Below are 24039 nucleotides of genomic sequence, written 5' to 3' on the forward strand. Positions count from 1 at the left end.
GCTGCTGTTGTCTTGTTTTCATTCGTCTCTCTTTCAATAACTTGGAGGGAACTTTCAAACAAGTTATGACTTTTTGGATTCTATCACGTGAAAAAGCATCTAATCTTCCATCCGAATCAACTAAAAAGTGAAAATTGATTGACGCATTGAACAAAAACCATAAACTTTTATTTAATTCGTATATTGTTACGCTTACTTTTCCATATCTCTTAAGGGGTTACAAGGCGTATTTTCCATAACAACGAATTCAATATTTTGCGCAATTTTTTTAATATTCCAGGTACGTATGTACTTAAAAAAGATTTTGTGAAATTTTTAAAAGAATATATTCATAAATCGGCCATTATGGCGTCATTCTGGTGGATTCATTTTCATTCATTTTGGTTGTATCGCGTTGACAGCAGAGCTTCTTACAGGAACATTAAAAGGGAAAAGAGAAAATATCCTTTAATTAAAACCATAAACTAGACATTGGACAACTGGAAACAAGTGAAAGTTGTATATTTAGCAGCCGTTTTTACATAAAAAATCAAATTTGGTGACAATTTGTGGACTTATTTTTTTAAATATTTGTAATTGAGAAAAGATTCATTTTAATAGGACATTTTTATTATCATTCGAAAGAAAAGTTTTGGCAGATTATATTTTTCAAACGTTGGCTGCGGCTACATCTCAGATGGTCCATCCTTTGAGTCCAATTTTTGATGACTCATTGGAGCATTTTGACTAGTAACAGGCGAATGACAAGCTTGTTGAAACCAAATGTCGCCGATATCACGAGCTTCAATTTCAGGCATCAAATAGTCAAATGTCGAACCGACGCTTCCACCGACCCATAAACCACATAAAGCGTTGTTTTTTTCTGAATGAAAAAGCAGCTTTTGAATCTCTTCAGGTTGCTCTTCATCTATAATTGGTATAGTACTATACATAAAAAACGGGTAAGCGGTAGGAGCTACCGTCCTTTTATGAATAAACAAATACTAGAAATGGACTTCCTCGAAGTTTTTGGATTACACCCTTGGTTCACCCCTCACTTAAAATGTCTATCACATGAAAATACTAACTCATGTTGAGTTTGGTTATGTTTATGAAAAATTCAGCGCTATCCAAGACCACTCTGAGACCCTCCACCCTCATTACTTCTCTTGCTTGTATAACTTTCGGGCCGAAAACTTGCAATTAATCGATCAAGTTCAACACTTTGTTCCTTAACCTTTTGTTTTCTCAAGCTTATGGTGTAACTTGAGATCTTCTAGATTTATTCTTGAAAATTTCGGAAAGTGTTTAGGAAAACCCTGGATCACAATTTTATATGCATTAAGAGATCAATTCGAGGGATCTCACTTGCACAGTTTAGAACGCCGATCCATTGTGGTACTAGTACTATCCATTATATATATTAGAAAGCTCTCAGAAGTCGACAAAGCGCTTTGAGCCTATCACAAATTTGTTCAGGCCAAAATTTGCAGTTTCGGCTATAAATCCTGGTATGACTGCCGATAATTTCAACCCATTGCTAACTCATCGGCTTTGTAGTTAGCCGCGATTTCTTTATGCCCAGGCAATCTGATATTAAATTTATTCGATGCTTTTTCTAGTGAGTATAAATTCTCCTTGATTAACTTTGAGCATGCAATTAGCGAGTTCAGTACTAGTATTGCCGCTCTGTTGTTGAAATTAATACTCACCTCACTAAAAGAAGCTGCACTTCTAAGCACATTTACTGCTTTTCATATTTTTTAAATTTTTTGTTTGTATGTCATATTCTATTTTTCGTTTGCTATTTTTTTCGAATGTTTTTATAAATTTTGAGGCTCAACTTATAAAAACCTTCGGAAAAAATTTACAGAGACATGATCTAAAAATGCTCAATCTCCTAAGGCTTATTTTTTACTTATATAAAAAAAAAAACTGAACTTCCAAAAACTAATTTCTAGTAACCAATATTTAGTAGATATTTTTTTTTGACTCGAGACAACCCCCTACATAATTCTAAAAAATATTTCCTTAGATGCTTTGGAACTAGCCGCGCCCAGTTCTTAGTCATATTAATGCTTTACATGTTTATCTGTCATTATTTTCGGAAAATGTAAGAGCTTTAAGTTGAAGTTTATATTGTCAATGTCTGAAATCATTGTTCGTAATGTCCTTGCCCGACAAATGAATATGCTATGTAATATAATATGCTTAAGTAGCTGACACAAACGTTGCTGTTGCTGATGTCACAACTGAAGTGAAGTGTAACACAATTTCAATTTCTTCTTATAACGCACATTTATACAACAGGTAAATTGAAGTTTTTCCCTTGGCTATTACGATGCCATCCCAGGGCAGGTGTGCCCGTACTGCGGACTGATATTGAAACAACAACTTACTGCTTGTTGTCTAAAGCAAACGTGAAATATGAAACTGAAAAGCAATTAATTAAATTAAAAACTAACGGTAACACCGGCGTTAACAACGAAGCAGCAGTGGCAAGCAACGGGTTAAGGTTGTGAAAGGGTGATATAATGAGTATGGGGGCGACTGTGGAAAGTAGGATGAGCGAAAAAAGAGCTGTGCACTCCAAACTACGCACACAGAAGCAATCTTTTTTTTTTATAAAAACTATGCATTTACTGTAATAAACGAGCTTTGGACGTGTTTACATTTAAGTGAGATTATAAAAAACTGTTGTGCAGCAATTTTTTTCTACCGACAAGCTTGTAATGCAGCTAAGCGCTTATATGCTTTTGATCGTTGGTAACCATTTACATACATATTTATGTATGTTTACTTTTATATAGTGAGCTTGTTTGCCACCGGTAAAGCTTCGTCTGAGTCTTTTACAGCTTCGGTTTGCAATTAAAAATAGTGGCGGTAAACACAATTCAATTTCAGCTCCAGAAAATCTCATTTGGTGCATAAAGATATGAGAAGCAATATTTTAAATTAAAGCCGCTAAATTACATAAACCAGGGTTTTCATAAAAGTGCTTCTTTTGGAAATACAAAGTTTGTTTAGACTGTCTTTCAACAATTTCTTTCGCATATAAAAATTTCAATATTTTATTAGAATTTTTTATTGCTACAAATATACGCTATGAACAAAGAAATTGTGAAATTTTGGGACTTTAGGACATTTACGGTGACCCTTCGGAAAAGAAAGTGAAAAAAAAACATTTATTTTAGTCTAAACCTTAACTTATGACTTGGACGGAGGAAAAATAGACTGAAAATTGGATTTTTGGCAGACATTTTTACAAATAAAAAATAGAAAAAGATTCGCGCCTTTTTTTCAAATAATTGTAATTGAAAAAAAAAATCCTTCGTCCAAGTCTTTAGAATTGTATCTCAAAGAAAAAGTATTTCATGAAGATCGGTTCAGTAGTTCTCAAGAAATTTGCCAGCCGAATTCAAAACAATAGTTTCGAGAAAAACGCATTTAAAGGCGGAGCACTTAGCCTACCTAGCCTCGAGCACACAAGTTCTAAAGGTTGTATGTCCGAAACTATTACTCAGATCAAGTTGAAAATTTAGGACAATATTCTAGAGGTGTTGTAGAATTTAATAAAATAATAAAATAATTAAATAAATAATAAATTTTTTTTTAAATTTTTTTAAAACCCGTAAACCCATGTAACTCATTAAAAAGTATTCATGCTATATTCCAAATAAATTGTCTGATTAGAATTTCGAGATACTGTGAAAATTGCATTGAAAAAGTAGTTTAAAGTTTCACGCCGCCAGTCGCCTAACGTTACAGTCCTGCGTTAAAAATAATTTGAATTAAATAAGTAATTTGAGGGAGATACCTTTGAATTCTAAACTATCGAATTATGAAAAAAAAAAGTTTTTTTTTTCAATTTCTAGACAAGAATATCCGCGAAAACGAATATTTTTCGGAGTATTTTACATTTCCATTCCAAATTCACCTATTAAATACAGTTATTTTATTATCGTCAACAGTAGCTATTACATGAGCCCACCACAGGAATTATTTTTTATATCTTGAAACTGTAAGGCGTGGCGATTTTTATCTGTCACCCCCGGTTTCTATCTCAATCCCTCTTTCTGCCCAGCAACTCTGTTTTTTCTCTTTCCTTACTTTCTCTTCTTCCCTCATTAAGTCTTGAAAACTTGATTGCATTTTTCTAATGTTTGTATAATTATTGTTTGCGGCTTCCGACTACCAATTACTCACTTCCCAAAAGCTTGCTGCCTTACTGAATGTCCCTAACTTCTTGCATGAAGCCCCGAAAGGAAAGGTGTTAAATAAGAGCATCCTTTCTTACTCGCACCTGTGCCACACATAACAAAGGAAATTTAATTTACTGTGTATTGCGCTCCAATTGCAGCTGTCATAGTGGTGAATACAAACTGTAAAAGACACAAGTAAAAAGGAGCTTACTTGCCACTTGGCATACGTACTGAAACATCTTACTCCTGCAACTCTTTTGTTATTTTTTGCACTTTTACCAAATAACTGGAGCACGTTAAGTGGCGAAGAGCGTAAAGTGCAAGTGAAAATGTAGTAAATAGTATCAAGAAGGGTTTCTTGTAGTTAACATCGTTTTTCCTTTTGTAGTTTTTGTTAGATTCTCATAGACATTTCGGGCGATAAGACATGTGTGCTTGCCTTGTCACGAAGGGTTTTAATTTTTGCGCGTGAGCTCGCTGTGCCCATAAATATAATTAGTAAAGTAAAGATGATAATTTTATTCGACACACCAGTTGAAAGTCTGCATTTCCTAAGCTCGGTTAAAGCTGTTAATGTTAGTATATATAGCTTAAAGTCCAGTTATTTCTAATTACCGTTTCAGCTTCTTCAACGTTATAGAAAATTTAAATGCTAAAGTCTTGATATGTTAAAGCTTCTAGTTAGGCTTCGAATGAAGAAGAGCACGGTTATCGCACTTAGGCAGTTTCAACATCGTTCCTTTGTAATGCATGAAAAATTTCTAAATATGGTTCACAAATCCTCTTAAGTTAGCGCAGTACCTTAGCCTAACTGCTTAGGCGAAAAACTGATATTGATTCGAACCAATTCGTCCAGTTCTTTCTAGGTATAACATCCAAGAACTTTCAACTTCAGACTAGTGAAAGCTGGTCAGTCGGGGACAAAATGTCTTCCTCGTGATAACTATTATATCGGCATTATCGAAAAATTTTCACCTTGTCTCTAGAGCAATGGAGATCCAACTCGATCTCATTCCAATGTGTGCAGAGTAAGGGTGAAATCTATGCCTGATTTCAAGCGATTCCGCTACGACTATGCACCTAAGCGTATCCGACGATGAAGTAGGTATGGGCAATTTCTAGTGAGAGTAGTGTCTGCTCTAGCTAGCTTCGAACGTACTCTTAGCAAACTCAGTGCTAGTATTTCGACTCTGCTGTTGGAGTCAATACTCACTGGCCAGAGAGAGGATGCACTTCATAGCAGTATGTCTATCGCAGCCACTTCTGCCTGAAAAGCACTAAAGGTGGTCCAGTAGCTTAAAGCTACGATTGACAGAGAGCTCATTACAGACCTCCAAACTTTCCACTTAGCTTCGCCCCATCCGGGAAAAAGCACACTGTGGCTCTTTAAACGGCTCCTCCGCATTTACATATCTCTTGTCGGCATGTGAACAGATTGCATATGATTCCGATGGGAGCTGTTCTTTGGACAGCTTCAATATTCTTTACAAGAAGTGTAGACTTTTCGAGCGTTCCCCATCAGATGCATATACTATGATACATTATTGGTTTAACTATGGTTTCGTTGAGTCAAAACCCCACCTTTTATGAGAGTCTCTCGTCGTTTTTCAAACCCCCTCCCTAGCCCAAGCTTTGTTTGTTTTCGTTTTTGCTTACTTTTTTTTTTAGCTTCTTTAGCTTTTTTTTACTTTATTTTAGACTGGTATAACTTTATTATGTGTATATAGATTTAATTTTATTTGGTCTAAAATTTTCCAATGGTAAATATTTGGATGCAAATTAGCGTGTGCTGGCGCCACGGCACCACGAAATTACGTTCGGCGTTAATTTTTAGTGCATCCCCTATTTATGGCCTATTAAAGTTGATGGCCATTCGATAGGCAAAGTCAAAATGTTGCAAAGCCTTTCTAATTGAACTACCTTAAATTTTTTCCACCTCAAAATTGACTTTGAACTTTGCGAACTTTTCAGATTAAGCGAACACAAAATGTTTCGTTGTTGTTGCCCGAAGTCATGGATGTATGTCTACTCAGTATGCAAATTGATAAGCCAATTGTTTTCATTTGCACTAATGTTGCCGCCACCGCACCACATTTGCGCTGTACGCCCACCATATAATGCTCACGCTATCGCGTATTGACAACCGCTGCTGCTGTCCTTGGTGTTATAGGTTCATTGGCGGTGCTTCACATAACATTTTAATTGCTCTGCCCTCTTGACGGTTTTCAGCGGTTCCAGCTTTAATCCGCCTACTTTTATGCATGTTTGCCCCTGGGAGACATATGCAAATTACTGGCACTTGCCAATCACACTGTGAATTCATTTCAGCAGGTTCGTTGCTTTCCAACGACGACGAGGAGTGGCGACTTAATGGGTTGTAGGTGGTGGCTTTTTAATCATATTGCTCTGCTCCATTACCGTGCGCTCGGCTGACATCTTTGTGCACTTGTGTATGAAAAATTTGCGATATATTTTTTAATTAAGGCACAACAGCCAACATATCTTATTGTTCGCCATTTTTGCATTTAAATTTTCGATAAATGTCGCCATTGTTTGTTGTGGACTCAATTGGTCATTATTGGTGTTTGGTTGGGTCTATACATGGCTGCTTACATGTATTTAACGGGTATGCTGATGCTTTCATGAAAAGTATGCGCTTTATACCCAAACCACTCAGTATACGCATGATTACTCCTCCATTGTTGAATTCTGACTGCCAACGCTCCTGAATGTATGCTATATATGCTCACTTCTCCGCTACGGTAATTGCGACATTCAGCACTTTTTCTTCCGATTTTTTCTGCTAAATTGCACTCGGTCCCTTGCTTATTTGTTGATATTTTTTATGGACAGTGTTTTCGTCAATAATGTCATTATTTACCACCACTCATGGAGTAGCAGCCATCACTAACTCCCTGTTATGAGGTTTATAAGTGACTGTGCTTATGTATTGCTCTTCGGATCAGTTGTTTTTTGAAGATGCCTAGTAAGAAATCTCGCTATTGGAAAAATGTCAAACAAATAAATAAAAGTTTTCGATTAACGCAGTGATACCACGCATCCTTTTGGAAAATAAAAAGCTAGTGTGGGCTATGGATATTGATATTTTTGGTTTAAAAAGAAATAAATAGTTATTTAATTTTAATTTATATACCATCATTACTTAATTAGCAAATTCCTGTGAGGATCCTCTTAGATTTAAATTTCTACTTTATTCTTTTTTCACTAGTGCCTTCGCAGTGTTTCCAATGGGGAACCAAAATATCAATATCCATAGCGCCCACTAGCGTTTTATTCTCCAAAAAGCATGTTGGCGTCACTGCTCAAACTCTCGTGTCATCAGTCTACCCTACCAAGATATGCGAAAAATGTTCGCATATCGTGTTTTTTTCTTCATATCATTTTTTTGCGCTAATGCGCTCTCATTGTGTCTCCGAACGTGTCAGCAGAAATACAAACAGATTCTATGAGCAGTAGGTGTGTGTGTGTTTCGCAATGAGRCCCTCATTGTATTTTTGTGGATGCTACATGGGTTTCGCATTTGTGTGCGTGTGTTTTTCACACTTCATTTCCTTGATTTTGCGAGTGGTCAACCGGCAAAGTGCTTGCGACATTGCAAACCTAGCGTGGAATCGTCAAAACCGCACAGAAAATGAAGTGTTCAAAGTGTAGCTTTCAATAATTCATTGTTGTGTCGTAACTTGATTCAATTTAAGTGCCATTTCTTTGCCACAACTTTTGAATAGAAACTCGAGTCTGCAGTTCGAATTTATTCTTTGAAACTGTTGCTCATTTTACTTATCCAAACACGTCTATTTTAATTTATTAATTATGTTGCTTAAAGAAAATATTGAGTTTGGTGTGGAATATTCTAATAGAAAATTCGATGCATTTTATTTTTGCATCGCCTACTCAATCCAAAGTAGCTCTTTTTGGTAAAAGTTATTCTGCGTGGAATTTCGAAGTTGTTGTTGTTGTTAATGCTGGTTCCAAGATAGACGAAATTTTCTACGATTTCGAAGTATGACTGTCAACAGTGACGTGGGAGTCTGGACACGAATGCGATTACTGTTTGTTTGTTAACAGGAGATATATTTTGTCTTGCCCTCGCCAGACCCATTTGCCACGCTTCTTTGTCCAACCTGGAAAAAGCAGAACTAACGGCGCGGCTATGATACAATGCCATCGGCGTACGCCAACAGGTGTACACTTTATACAAGATTACATGCTCTCTATTTAGATCAGCAGCTCGAATTATTTTCTCCAGAAGCGTTTGGTATCGAACGGCTCGGAAAGGTCCTTCCCGATTCTGACGGATCTTTTAGTGTCACTCAACGTCAGTTTGCACTGCCTTATTAGTTTTGCGGGGATACGAATAGATTGAAGAAGTCGCACGCCAGGGAGTCGCCTTGTCTGTAACCTCGTTTGGTATCCAACGGCTCTCGTTACTGACGGAGCTTCTGGTATTGCACGACGTTAGTTTACAAACATTAGTTTTGCGGGGATACCAAATTCAGACATTGCGGCATAAATGCAGTTCCTTTCGTGCTGTGAAAGCAGCTTTGAAATCGAGGAAGAGGTTGTGTGTCTCTATCCTCTTTAATTTGTCGTCTTTTGAATATATGGTCGGTTGTTGATTTTCCAGGCCTAAAGCCACATTGATAAGGTCCAATCAGTTTGTTGGCGAGGGCTCTAATCTTTCAAACAATACGCTCGATAGATCCTTATGAGATATTGAGGAGGCTTATCCCACTATAGTTGGCGTAGATTTGGAATTCACGAGTCTTTTTGTGGATTGGAGCACACTTAAATTCCAATCGGCGCGCTTGCTTTCGTCCGACGATGCGCTACAAAGTAGCTCTTGCAGGTTCCCTATCAGTTCTTCCCCACCGTATTTGAACAGCTCGACCGGCAATCCATCGGTCCCCGCCGCTTTGTTATTCTTCACACGGGTAATTATTATTCGAACTTCAGCATGATCGGGCACTGGAATGTTTACTCTATCGTCATCGATTAGCGATTAAGGTTCACCATCTCCTGTACGTAATTTTAGTTTGATCTGGGCGTAAGTCACTAGATCACCTCTGGGTGTTCTACAGGTGTATGCTGCGGCCGTGAAACCTTGTGTTCGCCGCATCGTTTCGTAGAATTTTCGAGCAATACCCCTGTTGGCCCGCTTTGCAAGCTCTTGTACTCAGGCATTTCGCCCTCTCTCTTTTTTCTCTGCAAATGTGTCTCGATTCCCTGCACAACTCACGGTATCTACACCATCCCGCACATCTTTTGGTCGATTGTAAGTTGCGAGATAGACGGTTTACCTTTTCTCCACTGCGACACGACAGTCCTCATCGTACCAGCTCTTCCTTTGCCTTTTCCGAAAACCTATGGTTTCGTTTGCAGCTGTAAGAAGCATGAAATTACGTTTTTTATATATCTTTCATAATATCTTCAAAAAATTATTGACTAAAGTATGAGTATTAGGGCTCTGATAAAATAAAATATTTTTTCGTCCGGACTGACCAATATCTCTTTAAGTTGGAGCGTTGTGAATCGTGAAATATATCTCATTCACCCGGCTGGGCTTTCGCAAAAATAATGCTCCAGCATCTCATCATCCTTAGTGGTCCTTTTTGCACTGTATTAAATTTTCTGAAAGAGTGATATTAAGGGTAGGTGGATGACACCTAAAATATTATTAATTTCCCTTCAGCCTGAATATAGAAGATTTTGGTTCCATCCACCAGCAACATTATCCGAAAGTAACTTAATGATATGCTCTGTGTCCTTAGCGTTCCAAGACCAAAAGTGTTCTTCTAGCTTTCTTTCTTCAAACAAGTATTGAAAGCGCTGAATGGGCTGGAGCAGCTTAAATTGCATTTTGTCACAAACGCATTTCAGAAATGTTTTCAATCTTAGGGATATGAAACTATGCCATTTCGCTTTACACCCTCACCCTTAAAACATGCAACACTTCATTACCGCACATAAATTGCCTTATTACCCACTTTGGTGCTTGCAAAGCCTTACATAAGTCAGCTGACATACCCAAGCATTACTTTGATTGCAGTCACATATGCGTGCCAATGATCGATTTTATAGGATTTTCATTAAGATTTCCGTCTGCTTCATATACATATACACATATTGCCACATACATAGATTTGTATTTATATTCATGCAATATTCACGACGTCGGCGCGAATAACATCAAAGTAAAGCGTTTATGCTCGTAAGTCGCTGTTTCGTGCGAGTGACTGCGGTCATCACCAGAGGGAATGCCACGAAATCACTTTTACGGCTATTCTTGTGGGCGCGTGTTGTACAAATAGGCAAATAAATAAATTGCTAATACACATAATCTAAATAAATCGCTTATTTGTGCGAGCCATTTGTGGTAATTTGTTTTCGCTATGCATGCACATATGTATCTATATCTATATATATGTATATAYATATGTATGTATGTACGTATATGCCTCTCATTAGTTGCACTTGCCATGCTTAATATTGGCGCTTAGCTGTTGGTGTCTGATCCCTGCGGCTTTAAACTTGTAGCGTGAGCTCAATTAACTTTTTTTCATTTCCTCTCGTTTCTTATTGTGTTCACATATATTGATGTATGTATGTGTGTGTGTATGTGTGTGGCGGTCGAAAACATATTTCTTTGGTTTACCTCTTCAATTGGGTTTCGACCCTTTGTGCGGCCAACTAAAAAGTCTCAATGAAAGCCATAAACCATTTGACTTTGCAGACACAAACATACAAGTATATACACATCCACACACATTCAAATACATATGCACAAAGGCTTCCGTTTATTACACAAGTTGCAAGCTAAAAGGAAGTGAATTCAATTAAAGTAAAAATATTAGTATTTGTCGTGTCTTTTTTTCAGCCAAGCTAGCCAGCAACCTTACATTCGGTTAGCCAAAAAATATACACTCATACACATACAAGCACGCCACCGCTGTCGTGTGGAATATTTCATTACATTAGCTTTGCATAAAGCCAAAGGAGGAGGGCAGCAGCAGCGAACAAGTATAAAAAGTAACTGAACTTCCATTTCTAAAAATATTTTCCAAACGTCTAGGTAAAGCAAAAATAAACCTTTTCCTGCTTCGCCGTTGTATAATTTATTGACTCGAACTCGCAAACACACACATGTACGGCCGTGAACATCTACACAAATTATAGCGCTCTAGCAGCATCCTGCGAGAAAAACCCCGTTGTATTACAACAAGATCAACAAACGAGCATGCAAATCTTTTATGCAAATACAACTCTGTTCATATACAAGTGTATGTGTGCGCTTAGTTGTATGTGTGTGCGCAGCAGGTCACGTTCGCTGAAGTTTTTTCTAACTGTATAACTTTCTATGTACAAATTTTTTTCCTGCTGAGTCTAAATTGTTATCCTAATGGAAATCCTTTGGCACGCTCTATGCCCAAGCACACTCATCATTCATAAATACATACATATGTACATGAATTACCGACAAAAGTGCTGTCGTAAAGCAAAATTCGGCGACACTCCCCCGCAGCATGTGTATTTTGTTGCATAACAGATCGGCTAACGCTACGAAGAGGTAGAAGGTGATTCTTGCTGCCGCTACCGGTTACACAATACAATTCATTTGGTGTTTTTATTAAAATTTTGACAGTTAAATATTAAAGTTCTATCGTAGCTATAAACTCCCTTATTAGAACTTGATTCCGATCGTTAAATTTGCGTGGCAACTATATGGTATCCGATTTGACCAATGTTTTTATTTTTTGAGATTCGTATGCCAGAGGGACAATTGGCTCATTACCGTTCATAATTAATATTGCATCGCCTGACACTATTTGGTAGGCTGATGCAATTCTGAGTGCTGCGGTGCGATGCACTCGGACCACTACTTTACGCCGGTTTTCCTTTTTAAACAAATCTGCCTAGATTTCAGCTCTGTACATTAAGGCGCTGCCATTAGTATGCTCAGTAATATATCATGTAAAATAAAAAACAGCTTTCTATGAAAGAACTTGATTTTCATCAATATTTTTGTATCGCAACCATATTTTATATAAAAGGCTTTCTATGAAAGAACTTGATTTTCATCAATATTTTTGTATCGCAACCATATTTACTAGTGTCCGACATCGGTCATTAAGCATTTTTTATGAGAAAAAGACGCCTGCAAAATTTCAGATAGACATCTCAAGACTGAAGGACTAGTTCGCATATATATTGACGGATATGATTAAATGGAGTCGTTAAGCTAATAATTTATCTGTACATTTTATAACGTCTTTGACGTTTCCTTTTAGGTCTTAACACCATCGTGTAAACTTAAATGCTCCCCAAAGAAGAAATCCGTAGAAAGAACCAGACAGTTCCAGTTAGCAAACTTCAATGTGAATTCATCGCACTAACTTTATGCGCATTTTAGGCAAAAGTATATTATGTGGAATGGAAATCTTATTTTTAGGCTACTCACAGTATCTTCTGACCAGATTTCATTTCATTTGTCTGTTTTGATCAGCAAATAGATTTTTGTTGGTCTTTCATTTACGTTATGAAAATCTCGGGCGATATACAGGTGATGACGGCTCAAATGTTTGCCTTAAATTCTCCAATGGTCTGGTCAAACACTTTGCCAAAATATATAATATAAAACGGTCATAAACTGCACAAAAAGTAAGTGAACTCAGTTCAAGCGTTCGGGATGACCAGTCATCAAACATCAAACGCAGAGGTTTGGTTATCAATCATCCGTGTAGGATCTCTCACTTGTCTTGTGTCAACAAAATGCGAAATTAAACGAAATTAATTAATTAATTAAATTAAATTAATGAATTCATGGTTAGAATCGCCCTTAAGAGCTTAAAGTATATATGTATATAAATGATCAGTATGTTGAGCTGAGTCGACTTAGCCATGTCCGTCTGTATATATACGAACTAGTCCCTCAGTTTTTAAGATATCGTTCTGAAATTTTGTAAACGGCGTTTTCTGTTCAAGAAGCTGCTCATTTATCGGAATTGCTAATATCGGATCACTACAACATATAGCTGCCATACAAACTGAACGATTGGAATCAAGTTCTTATATGGAAACCTTTCACATTTCACAATGTATTCCCATAAAAGTTGGCACAGGTTATTTTCTAAAGCAACAATGTCATCTCCAAAGAAATTGTTCAGATCGGTTAACTATAGCATATAGTTGCCATACAAACCGAACGATAGGAATCAAGGGCTTGAATAGAAAACTTTCGCATTTGACGTCATATCGTCACGAAATTCGGTATAGATTATTTTTTGAGGCAACAATGTAATCTCTGAGGAAATTGTTCAGAACGGATTACTATAACATATAGCTGCCATACAAAATGAATGATCGGAAACAAGTTCTTGTATGGAAAACTTTTACATTTGACAATGTATTTTCAAAAAAGTTGGTACAGGTTATTTTCTAAAGCAACAATGTAATCTCCAAAGAAATTGTTCAGATCGGTTAACTATAGCATATAGATGTCATACAAACTGAATGATCGGAATCAAATACTTGCATGGGAAACTTCCTCATTTGATGATATATATTTGAAATAATGTAATATCGAAAGAAATTGTTCAGATCGGATTAGTAAAGCATATAGCTTCCATACAAACTGGACACATAGTTACTTAAAGAAATGCACTTGTGAAGGGTATGTTAGCTTCGGTGCAACCAAAGTCAACGTTTTTTCTTGTTTTTACCTGTAACTAAAACGATATGAAAACAAAACAACCCCGGGAAGATACTCGTATTCCCCTTTTTTGGATTTCTTTTGAGAAACAAACGCAGCACAAAGCTTTGAGTATTTACTTGTATGTAAAAACCAGTCGTCGTCTTAAAAGCCTTTTGACCTTTGTACTTCAGCGTAACCTATTTCGCTAATGTGCTGTTTCAATTTAAATTTACTTAAACGTTTGTAAATAGCCTTGAGTAAAATTTGACGTGAGATTAAGAGGTGAAAAGTGAAAAAGGAATTATAATGCCGTGCAAGCGCTGACATCTTTAATGCAGCCTGCAACTAAACTTACCGTATGTTCCACATAAAACGACCTTCAGGTATATTGGAGTACTCGAATGAAATCATTTGTTGATGTTAAATGTTTACTTGATAATTTATTTTCCGAGAGAGTCCGCTCCTATGTTTCGCATCATTGCCTTATAGCAGCATTCAATCGTGGCTATTTTTTCCCGTGAAGCGGGTATAGGATCGAAACTTTCAAAGCTAGAGTGTTATCTTCTATACGGACAACATGACGTAGACAGCACAGCCGCTGTCTTTTAATTCGCTGAACTTTGACAATGGCGCCGCCATGCCAGATCCACGAGATCTTTATTTCCAAAACTCCTATGACCGACTCAACAGATGATGCATGCCTCTGCACTATATAGCAGAACAGGGAATATGAGGGACTTGTAGAGTTCGATCTTTGTTCGTCGAGAGAAAATTTTACTTTTCACTTGCCTACTCAGCAGAACATGTTGGTAAGAGTGCTACTGGATTTCAGGGGATGATATTTGTGTTGGTGTTGATGCTGGTTTCAAGATAGTCGAATTATCTACCACTTCGAAGTTAAGACTGTCAGCAGTGATGTGCGCGCAAAGTCGCAAATGCGATGACTGTTTGTTTAATCACAGAAGATATTTCATCTTGTCCTCGTTCACAAACCATACGCTTAGCTTCTTTATCCAGTCTGGAATAAGTAGAACGAGTCTGCAGCTCGTATTATGAGGGTGGAGTCGCGCAAGTGAGGAAAGTTCCCATTGAAAGTGGAAGTGGCCAGCAACGATTCTTTTGCACAAGTCACACGATACGGAGTCTCATTGCTTAATATCAAATGGGTCGAAGAGGTTCTTCAGCGCTCTGACCGAGCTTTTGGAGTAGCTCAAGGTCAGCTCATACAGCCGTATAACCTTTTGGGGGATACCAAATTCAGATATTGCGGCATAAAGGCAGTTCCTCTTTGTGTTGTCAAAGGCGGTTTTGAATTCGACGAAGTGGTATTGTTGTGTGTCAATCTTCCTTTCTATTACTACATCATATATGTAAATCTGACCCTTTCATTGTTATATTTTTTTAGTCAAAAATTATATAGTAACTGTTATTTTCTGTCGCTGTGCAGTTCGCCTCTCTTTGCTTTCTAATTTTAGGTGCTAGTGACTCAGTCGAGCTGAGGTCCTCCTGTAATTTGTTTAATTTAAATGGTAATATGCAAATGGCACGCCTAATTGCCGACTACATAAATTAGGATTGCTTAATTTAATGACCTTTCTTTAATTGCCAACGAAGACAGTAGGAATCCGCTGACTGGAAAGTTGGCAAACGAAGAGGAAATCGAAAATCCATATTAGCTTATAACTACTAACTTGTAGCGAATTTAACTAGGTTTTTTTCACTCTTAGAATAGGCGAGCATGTTCAGTGTTATAAGGTCCATATCAAGTGAACTGAAGTTAGCGAATTAAGTTCCCCAAAACCATATTCCTTAACTTGCTCCTGTAGGGTGCCTACTTGACAATCGTTAACGACGATGGCGTTCACGGTAGCGAAAGTTTTCTATTTTCTAGAGTTTTCTGCTGCCGTGTACTTGGCATTTTATTTTTGTATTTAAAAAGTTGTCGCGGCTTATTTAGAAGAATTTGATTTGGCACACAAATCGCATAAATAAATGTCACTTCATACTCCACACGCAAAATGAAAACCACGGCGCCATAATTTAGTAAAAGTTGCACGCCCAAAAGCACTTAAGATGCTAAAAGAAAATTCGAAGCCATAAACGGCTGCAGCGCCGCGTCTACTATTTCTGCACTTGGTTTGAATATGCTTTGTTATTCTGATTATTTCATATTTTCGCTTTGGATTGCACGCTCCGCTTTGTGCACGGCTTTCTATAAATTTCCCGTTTAATCCACGCCATCACTTGCGTGCCCAAATGTCAGCCACTCAACAGCAAGCGTCCCATATTTATGCAGGTCCTATATGTGTGTGTATGTAATTCGTAGAGAAACACGAAACTGGTCGTTACAGTCCCGAAAAGCGTCCAACTGTGAAAAATGGTAATTACGTGTCACACTTTTCTGTTTCGTTTTTCGCATTTTTTCTTTGAAACGATTTTTATTCGGGCGGTTTGGAAAAGCGCGTTCGCCGCCGTTGGCAATGTCGCGGCCAGAACATAATTGTTGGTCTCTTTTAGGCTTGTTCATTGACGTTCTTCGTAGTGGCAGGTTTTTCCACTTTTTTCGCTCGTTGCCATTTTTCCTTTATTATTACGCTTTTTCGTTTTTATGATTTTTATGCCAGTTTAAGCTTTTGTTGAAGGTCCGCAAGTGCATTGCATAAAAAGTTGGCCTATTTATTATTTTCTCTTTATACAATTACTTTTGAGGTTGATCATGTCGAAGCTTAAGCCGCGGGGAACATTTGCTTTGGAGTACTCATCGCTTATTTTTCATTTTTTTATAGAATTTAGACTTAGCATTTCCATTAAAATTGAGCATTACCAATACGATCCTTTATTTTGCAATTTTAGCTACTTAAATTAAGAAGGAAAACATTTGTTTTCTAGAAGTCGCCGGTTTTTAAAACGCATTCACATATGAATAGTAGCAATTGTTTTTTTTTCTCTCTCTCTCTCTATGTTTTCTTTCTCCACTTCGTAGCCATGTCTTTCAAAGGAATTCGTGGCTTTGACTTCAAAATTTTTAGTACACGATGAAAAAAATTTGGAAAATTAATTGCGAGTTGTTGAAAGATGATGGTATTAAAAAAAAAATTTACGTTCTGCAGAATCACTTGCTTTTGAAAATCCAGAAAGTATTTTGTTGTGGATTACTTTTAATCGAACTCACATTTTAAACAGCGAGACAAGACTCTGTTTTAAGCGAATGACAAATTTTGTTGGTTCCAGAGTGAGCATTTGTTTCATGCAATATTGAATGTCAGTTGGTGCCACTAAAGCCTATAGTTGTCTCAGTCTCCCGATAAGTCACATGACAACCGTGCTATATCAGTTTGCGCACAGCATCAATAGCTTCTGGAACAACAGATTTTGGATGACCTTCAAGGACCTTTAGGTGATCTGCGACCTTGTCTGAATTCACCACACCATAGATAAGCACTGTTCCTCGATGAATGCATCGCGCGAAAATGTCAAAGATTTAATTCCATTTTCAATCAAAATGAATAATTGAAGTTACTGTTAGCCACGTATGTCAAAACGTTCTGAGTATATATACTACTAAAAATGTCAAACTTTACGATAAAGTGAGTTGCCAGATTACAACACTAGAGCTGCCAAGTTCCGATATATAAAAAGCAGTATACATATACGCGAACCGGTTACTGTTTATTGAAAATCCTCACATGTTCTTCCCTCTCCAAGTAGCTACTACTAAACTCGCTTAGGTTACGTCAGATCGCACGTGTACTACTACATGTAGTCCTTTCTGAAAAGAAGAACTCCGCTGTTCGCACTTTAAGTATTGATCTCCCGAACGGGGTTCAGTTAAGAAGTAAGTGATAAATTGTTTCCTCCTTTCCTCTTCAATTTCTTGCATACAGCTTCTGCAGATGGCGTCCGGTAGGATTCGCAGTCTTATTGTGTAGACGCCAATAGAGGCCATTAAAAGCCTCAAAACTAGGGAGATGTTAGCCTTAGATCTCTTGTGATCGATTTTGGGTCAAAAGGCTTTTACGACAGGGCTGGCCAAGCTTCCGCGAAGCCCAGGTATATGCTAGTAGAACGCAAGAGGATAGGATAGAGATATGGTGACAGTATGACAGTAAACATACTATATGGCAGCTACCAGAGAACTGCAAACGTCACTATTTTGTTGATTTACTCATACGCGAACTTTTTCATTCAACTCTACTCACTGCAAAAAAAAAAAAACACAGTGATTTGTAAAAATCAACTCATTTTGCCGTACACATCATTCCGAGCATCTTGATTCTTCGGTTAAAAATTTCCCACTCAATTCAACTCACTGAACAAAAGTCAGCGTTCAATAAAATGAACATCTGTTGATCAAAGCATCATTCGGTTCATTTTGAGTTGATCATGTATGAGTAAACGTTTAGCGACAAGACGACACGATGTGAGCATTACGACTGCATGTACAGTAACAATTTCTATGCGAGCCTCTTGCTTAATTTACGTATGTATGTAAATGTACAACATAATTAAGTTTTTCTTACTATAAATTTGAGATCAAATGCGATGCAACCAATTTACATATATGTTCCTTATTTGTTTTAAAATAAAATGAAAACATGAAAATGAATGCTTTGTTGTGAAATCATTTTAATTGTGTTGTGTTTCACCTTCTTCCGCTCAAATTTCATTTGTGGAGAAAAAATGCCGCTTGCTGCGCGCATGAGTAAAATCATACGAGTTGAGTGTTGCGAGTTGAGTGTTGTTGTTCTTATTCAAAACAATGATTGTTGAACCGAATGAGCAAGCGCCCGAAATCATTATATTGAACACGAGCCGAACAAACTCGGAATGAAACAAAAAATCGCTTGTACCTGAGCGAATTTAAAATCAACAACGAAAATATGATCGCATGCAAGTTTGATTGGCTGATGCGAACAGTGTAATTATTCGGCTGTTGAACGCGTATGAATGTTTTTCATTCACCCGAAGCCGTTCTCTGGTAGCTACCATAGCTGGTTCCTATGTGGAAATCGGCTTTATCTGATCTTTCAAAAAGAAACATGAAAATCTATTTATACCCTTCAAGCCATAAGAAATGCACCTGTGAAGGGTATTATAGCTTCGATGCAGTTAAAGTTAGCGGCATTTCATGTTTAAGCAGTTTTCAACAATTTCGACTCTATGAAGTAAAAAAAAAAAAATTCCTTTATGGTTAGAGCTTTCCGGGCTTTTATACTACTACATATATGAATATTTCATTTGTTTGTTCATAATTTTAAAATTTATAATTTATTCTTCAAAATCGATAATTAATTATACCCAATAATGATGGTTATTCATTCAGGAGTCAGTCTCGCTCAATAGACTTCTGTGTACGAAATCTATAAAAATAATTAATTTGAAACCGCACATATTTTTAATGTCCATATACTTACATTCAATTAGCAGCTAATGACTACCAATGCTATGTGCTCAACTCAAACGATAACCACAAAATAAAATATTAAATTTCATTTCACAAAGTAAACACCAGACTGGAACAATTTATCGCCAACGCCATGGCTAGATGTAAGCGTTTCCTGCAGCACAGCAGCCAATTAAATTAGTGAAACCGCAAAATTTTAGGGGCATTATTGAAGAACACCTTACACCACGAACGAACTACGAACGCCGGTTCATATGTGTGTGTGTGTGTGTGTGTGTGTGTGTGTGGGTTGCAAAGTGTACCGACATTCATTACATTGCCAGGGAGCTGCAGAATCGGAGCCGCCGAGACACAGTTCTAATGAATTAATTAATTTTAGTGCTGCAATTGACTGCAAAAGCCGCAACTAAGTGAAGTGAATGTGTAAACGAACATGCATATACATATAACTACCTACACGCCGGCGCTATAGTATAACATGTAGACGTTTCTATACATCCGCCTCGGTTGCTTCTAGTATGCTATCTATCGCTTGGAAGCAACTGTGTCCTGTCGAACAGCAGCTATATTATTTTGTTGTTGTAGGCAAGTAAATAGACACGATTTAGCTATGACACCGCAAACATAACGTTCCTTATTTAGATACGCTCCACACCCACATGACATCGCAATTACCACCGCTATATTACTACCATTCCCACTATTTCTCGGCTCACTGTCCTAACCGCAATCACCTTCACCTGCCTCGCCCAGAAAAGCTAGTATTAGTTGCTGAATGCCACTGTGGAACGATTTCTAAGTGCTTTACACTCTATTTCCTATGGCGCTTCATGTTCATGGTTGACGGCGCGAACGTTGTCCTGGTGCGAGGGGTGGTACATAGCATTAAAAACCGCATAATTTTATAAGTGTCACCGACTGCTGCCACATTTCGGCTGTCTAGGCACAGCTGCACTGCTGACCTAAATTTTGGTAAATCAACGAAAACCCAGCATATGCAGCAGTTCAGTTATGGCTCATCTATATTCTTCTACTATATTTTGTGATGATGTGTTGCAAGTTTTCTAATTCGCTATGTGAACTGGCGACTGAGATGGAAATTATAAATAATTAACGGTAAATCGGCAACGAAGGCTCAAAGTACACACATGTATATTTCTGCGCCAATATTGCCTTTAGCTTCATTATCTTCAAATAGCAACGTTCATTCGCATGGAGAAACATTGGATATTTATCATGTGGTTTAAGACTAATTTTTTCCAGCACTGTTGGCATAGAGAGAGAAGAAAATATTTTGTGATTTCTTTAAAAGATCGGCATTATATGTATTAGGTTGTCAAAAAAGGTTTGCGGTATTTTCGCTAGTTGGCGCTGAGAGCGCGTAGTTCTAGTTTTATTCGTCGCATCTGGTCATGCTATACCTTTTTGGAAAGCTCATTTCATGCGCTAACACGTGTTTGATTGATTGTCGTTTCTTTTAAGTCGTTCGTGAGTTATAGCATCGCAAACATGGAGCAAAATAAGGAGAAAATACCGCATATTTTACAGTAGTACTACGATAAAGGAAAATGCATCTCAAGCCGCCAATAACATTTGTGCAGTTTATGGACCCGATACAGTTTCCATTTCCACCGCACAACGATGGTTTCAACGTTTTCGTTCTGGTGTAGAGGTGGTCGAAGATGCGCCACGCTCCGGAAGGCCTGTCGTCGAAAATTGCGATAAAATCGCTGAATTGGKCGAAAGAGACCGGCAYAGTAGCAGCCGTAGCATCGGTCAAAAGCTGGGCATGAGTCATCAAAAACACTTTTATGAACAATTGAAAACTCAATAAAAACACCTCAAGACTTTTTTGACAACCTAATATAAAGTGTAAGTAAACAGTATTGTTCTTAAAAAATTCAATGAGAACATCAGCCGACATCTCACACTGGCGAGGTAGTACGGTTTCCACGAAATTCGCATTTCGTTGTATATATCTCGCAAATGACAAGAGTTATAGAAAAAATATACAAGACAAACTTGTAGGAAATTTAATTTGCTACAAAAAAGGTCTGAGGCCAAAATTGTTATCATTAATACTTCTCGAGATATACGGCTTTATAAGTAAGGCTTTATAAAATTTTCATAGACGGTATGTAATAAAAAAAGCTATGGAATTCCTTACAGTTCTATGGAAGTATTGCCACAACTCCTCATATGCTACCTAACAGGTCAACTGAAAAGTACCGCCTACCATAGTAAAACACAGTTCGTTTTTAATATTATTTAACATGGTTCCTTTCAAGGATGATACATTGGCTGTAGCGACCCACCAGCTTTTCGATACTATTTTTGTAGTATTAATTGTCCTTTGCTTCAAAATAGATCTGCTTCGGCGATCACCTCTTCATACGACGAATATTTCTTCCCAGCGAACATTCCTTTGAGATTTGAGAATAAGTAATAATACCTGAGGGCCAGATCTGGAAAATACGGTGGATGTGGAAGAAGCAATTCGAAGCTCAATTCATGGATTCTTACCTTCGTTTTCACTGACTTGTGACTCGGAGCATCGATAGGTGAAACAGCACTTTCTTTTACTTCAAATGTGGCCGTGTTTTGCTTGATTTCGTTCTTCAAACGTTCCAATAACGCTATGTAATAGTCGCTGTTTATGGTCCCTCCTTTTCGAGGTAGTCAATAAAAATTATTCCACACGCATCTTAAAATACAGATACCAAAACCTTGCTAGTCGACCGTTGCATTTTTCCACGCTTTGGTGCCAGGTCATCTCGGATGACCAGGTGTGCAGTCTACTCGGATAACTGTCGATTGGACTTCGGGGTGCAACGATGGAGCCATGTTTCATCCATTGTCACATATCGATGCAAACACTCGGGTTGATTAAACTTTAACATTTCAAAACAATGCTCCGAGTCATCAAATCCTCAATCTGAAACTCATCACTAAGCCAAGTTTTTGCTGCTACTGCTTTTTTCACAATAACAAAAGTTGCTTCAGTTAAAATCATATAATTCACAAGCTAATGATTCGGCAGCTGCCAAATTTATAAGCGCGATTTTTGAAATTTAGGACTAACTAATGATTAACCGGTTGATTTTCGTTATTCTAGCAAACCTTATGACGAATATGTCCTTTATCAAAATTCGCTTTCTCTGCCCGCAATGTACCCCGTAATTTTCGTCCCATGGAAACTTGATATTTTAATGAAATTACGTGAACGAGCTTTCCTAAAAAGTATGCGGTTATTGCTCATATCTGCTAATAAATTCCGAACCTTTGATTAACCATTTGCACATGAACTCATTATATTAAAGAGCCTAAATCTTCGATTGAGTTTATGTCAGACATGTCTTATTTTTATTTATTTATTTATTCTAATTTATTTAAAGATGATTTTAATATAACTTTCCCTGACGGTTAGTAAAATTTCGATGTAAAACTAATTTTCGAACAATGAAAGTTGAACTCTTTCGTAACAATTTTAGATAGAGTTTTGCCTACACCAGAAGGTATTTGCTCAGCTTTGATTCTGACGAAATGTTCAGTTACACAAGAACTTAGCCTTAGCTTTCCTACTTCTTTCTAATATAAAAATTGCCCTTACTAACAAACGATGTTTTTTTTTTTCACTTCTGCAGCGATATCACGCGAGGATGGCGAAGATTCACATCATCATCATCATCACCACCACCATCATCATCACCATCGTGGGGGGCATGGACATAATCACGGTAATAAAGTTCCATACAATGGTTATAATTCCGAAGAATATCTGGATCGTCTGGAACCAAATGGAAATATACCAGCCGACAAGTCTAACTGCAGATATGGAGGTAAGAAAATTTCGAAATTATCTAATAAAATTATTATATTTTTGATATAGACGAGTATTTTTTGCATCGAACTCAATCTCCACTTTACAAAAATTTCACAATCAGCAAAAAATATACATATGTGTCTATATAAATGTAAAAATAAAATTTTTAGTTATGTATTGGGTAGTCGAAAAAGTCTTTTCGTATTTTGTCAATAGATGTCGTTGCAGTCGTATATAGTCAGTGCTACCAATCACATTGTGGCATACTTTATAATGTTGGAAAGCTGAGATTCTAAGCTTCATTTAAACAAATAAAATATAAAATTCGAGGAAGTTGAAAAACATTAACAGATGTTCAAAAATAAGTGAAAATAATGAAGAAATATTATTTTGAAATTTTTTTTATAAAAAAGGGAAGAATGCCACCAATAAAATGTGTGAAGTTTACCGAGACGATGCTGTATCAGTTTGTGTAGCACAACAATGGTTCGTTATAATTATATTATAAATATAATAATAATAAGTTTGATTAGAAATACGAAAATATTTTTTCGACTACCCAATATAAAAGCATATATGTAAATATATAAATAAATCGAGTGTTATAATTAACCATTTTAATCGGGCGGCATTTAACTCAAATACCTACAATTGAATATTCTGAGTTTAGCATAAATTAATTACAGCGACTCCGGCATGCTTCAGTTTGTCCCTTTTGAGTGCTGAAAGAAGCGCATCTACTTATGTAATAATTAGGTTTTCCTGTTCGAAATCGTGCATTACCATTTTATCTCTATGCTTCCCACACCATTTAATGTGCACCCTCATTTGCTGTATACTCGCCTGCTGTCGCTTGCCTGCCACAGCAAATCCTTACTATTTAATCTCATCTGTAATCTTTACAAACTAATTTCATGTATTG

At 37.1% G+C, this 24039-nt stretch overlaps 1 protein-coding gene across 3 annotated transcripts in view; it reads left to right on the forward strand.

The window, feature by feature from the left end:
- LOC108965644 (cyclin-dependent kinase 14) overlaps positions 1-24039 on the forward strand; it is a 327367-nt gene that overhangs the window by 208683 nt on the left and 94645 nt on the right. For all 3 annotated transcript variants that reach the window (XR_001993122.1, XM_018928188.1, XM_018928189.1), the window contains exon 3: positions 22939-23133. Coding sequence is in view for 2 of the 3 variants with exons in the window: in XM_018928188.1 (XP_018783733.1) it covers positions 22939-23133 (195 nt within the window). In the remaining variant the exon portion in view is untranslated. The remainder of the gene's footprint in view (positions 1-22938; positions 23134-24039) is intronic.

The sequence above is a fragment of the Bactrocera latifrons genome, unplaced genomic scaffold (genome assembly GCF_001853355.1).
Source record: "Bactrocera latifrons isolate USDA-ARS-PBARC rearing strain unplaced genomic scaffold, ASM185335v1 scaffold_143, whole genome shotgun sequence".
NCBI lineage: Eukaryota > Metazoa > Arthropoda > Insecta > Diptera > Tephritidae > Bactrocera > Bactrocera latifrons.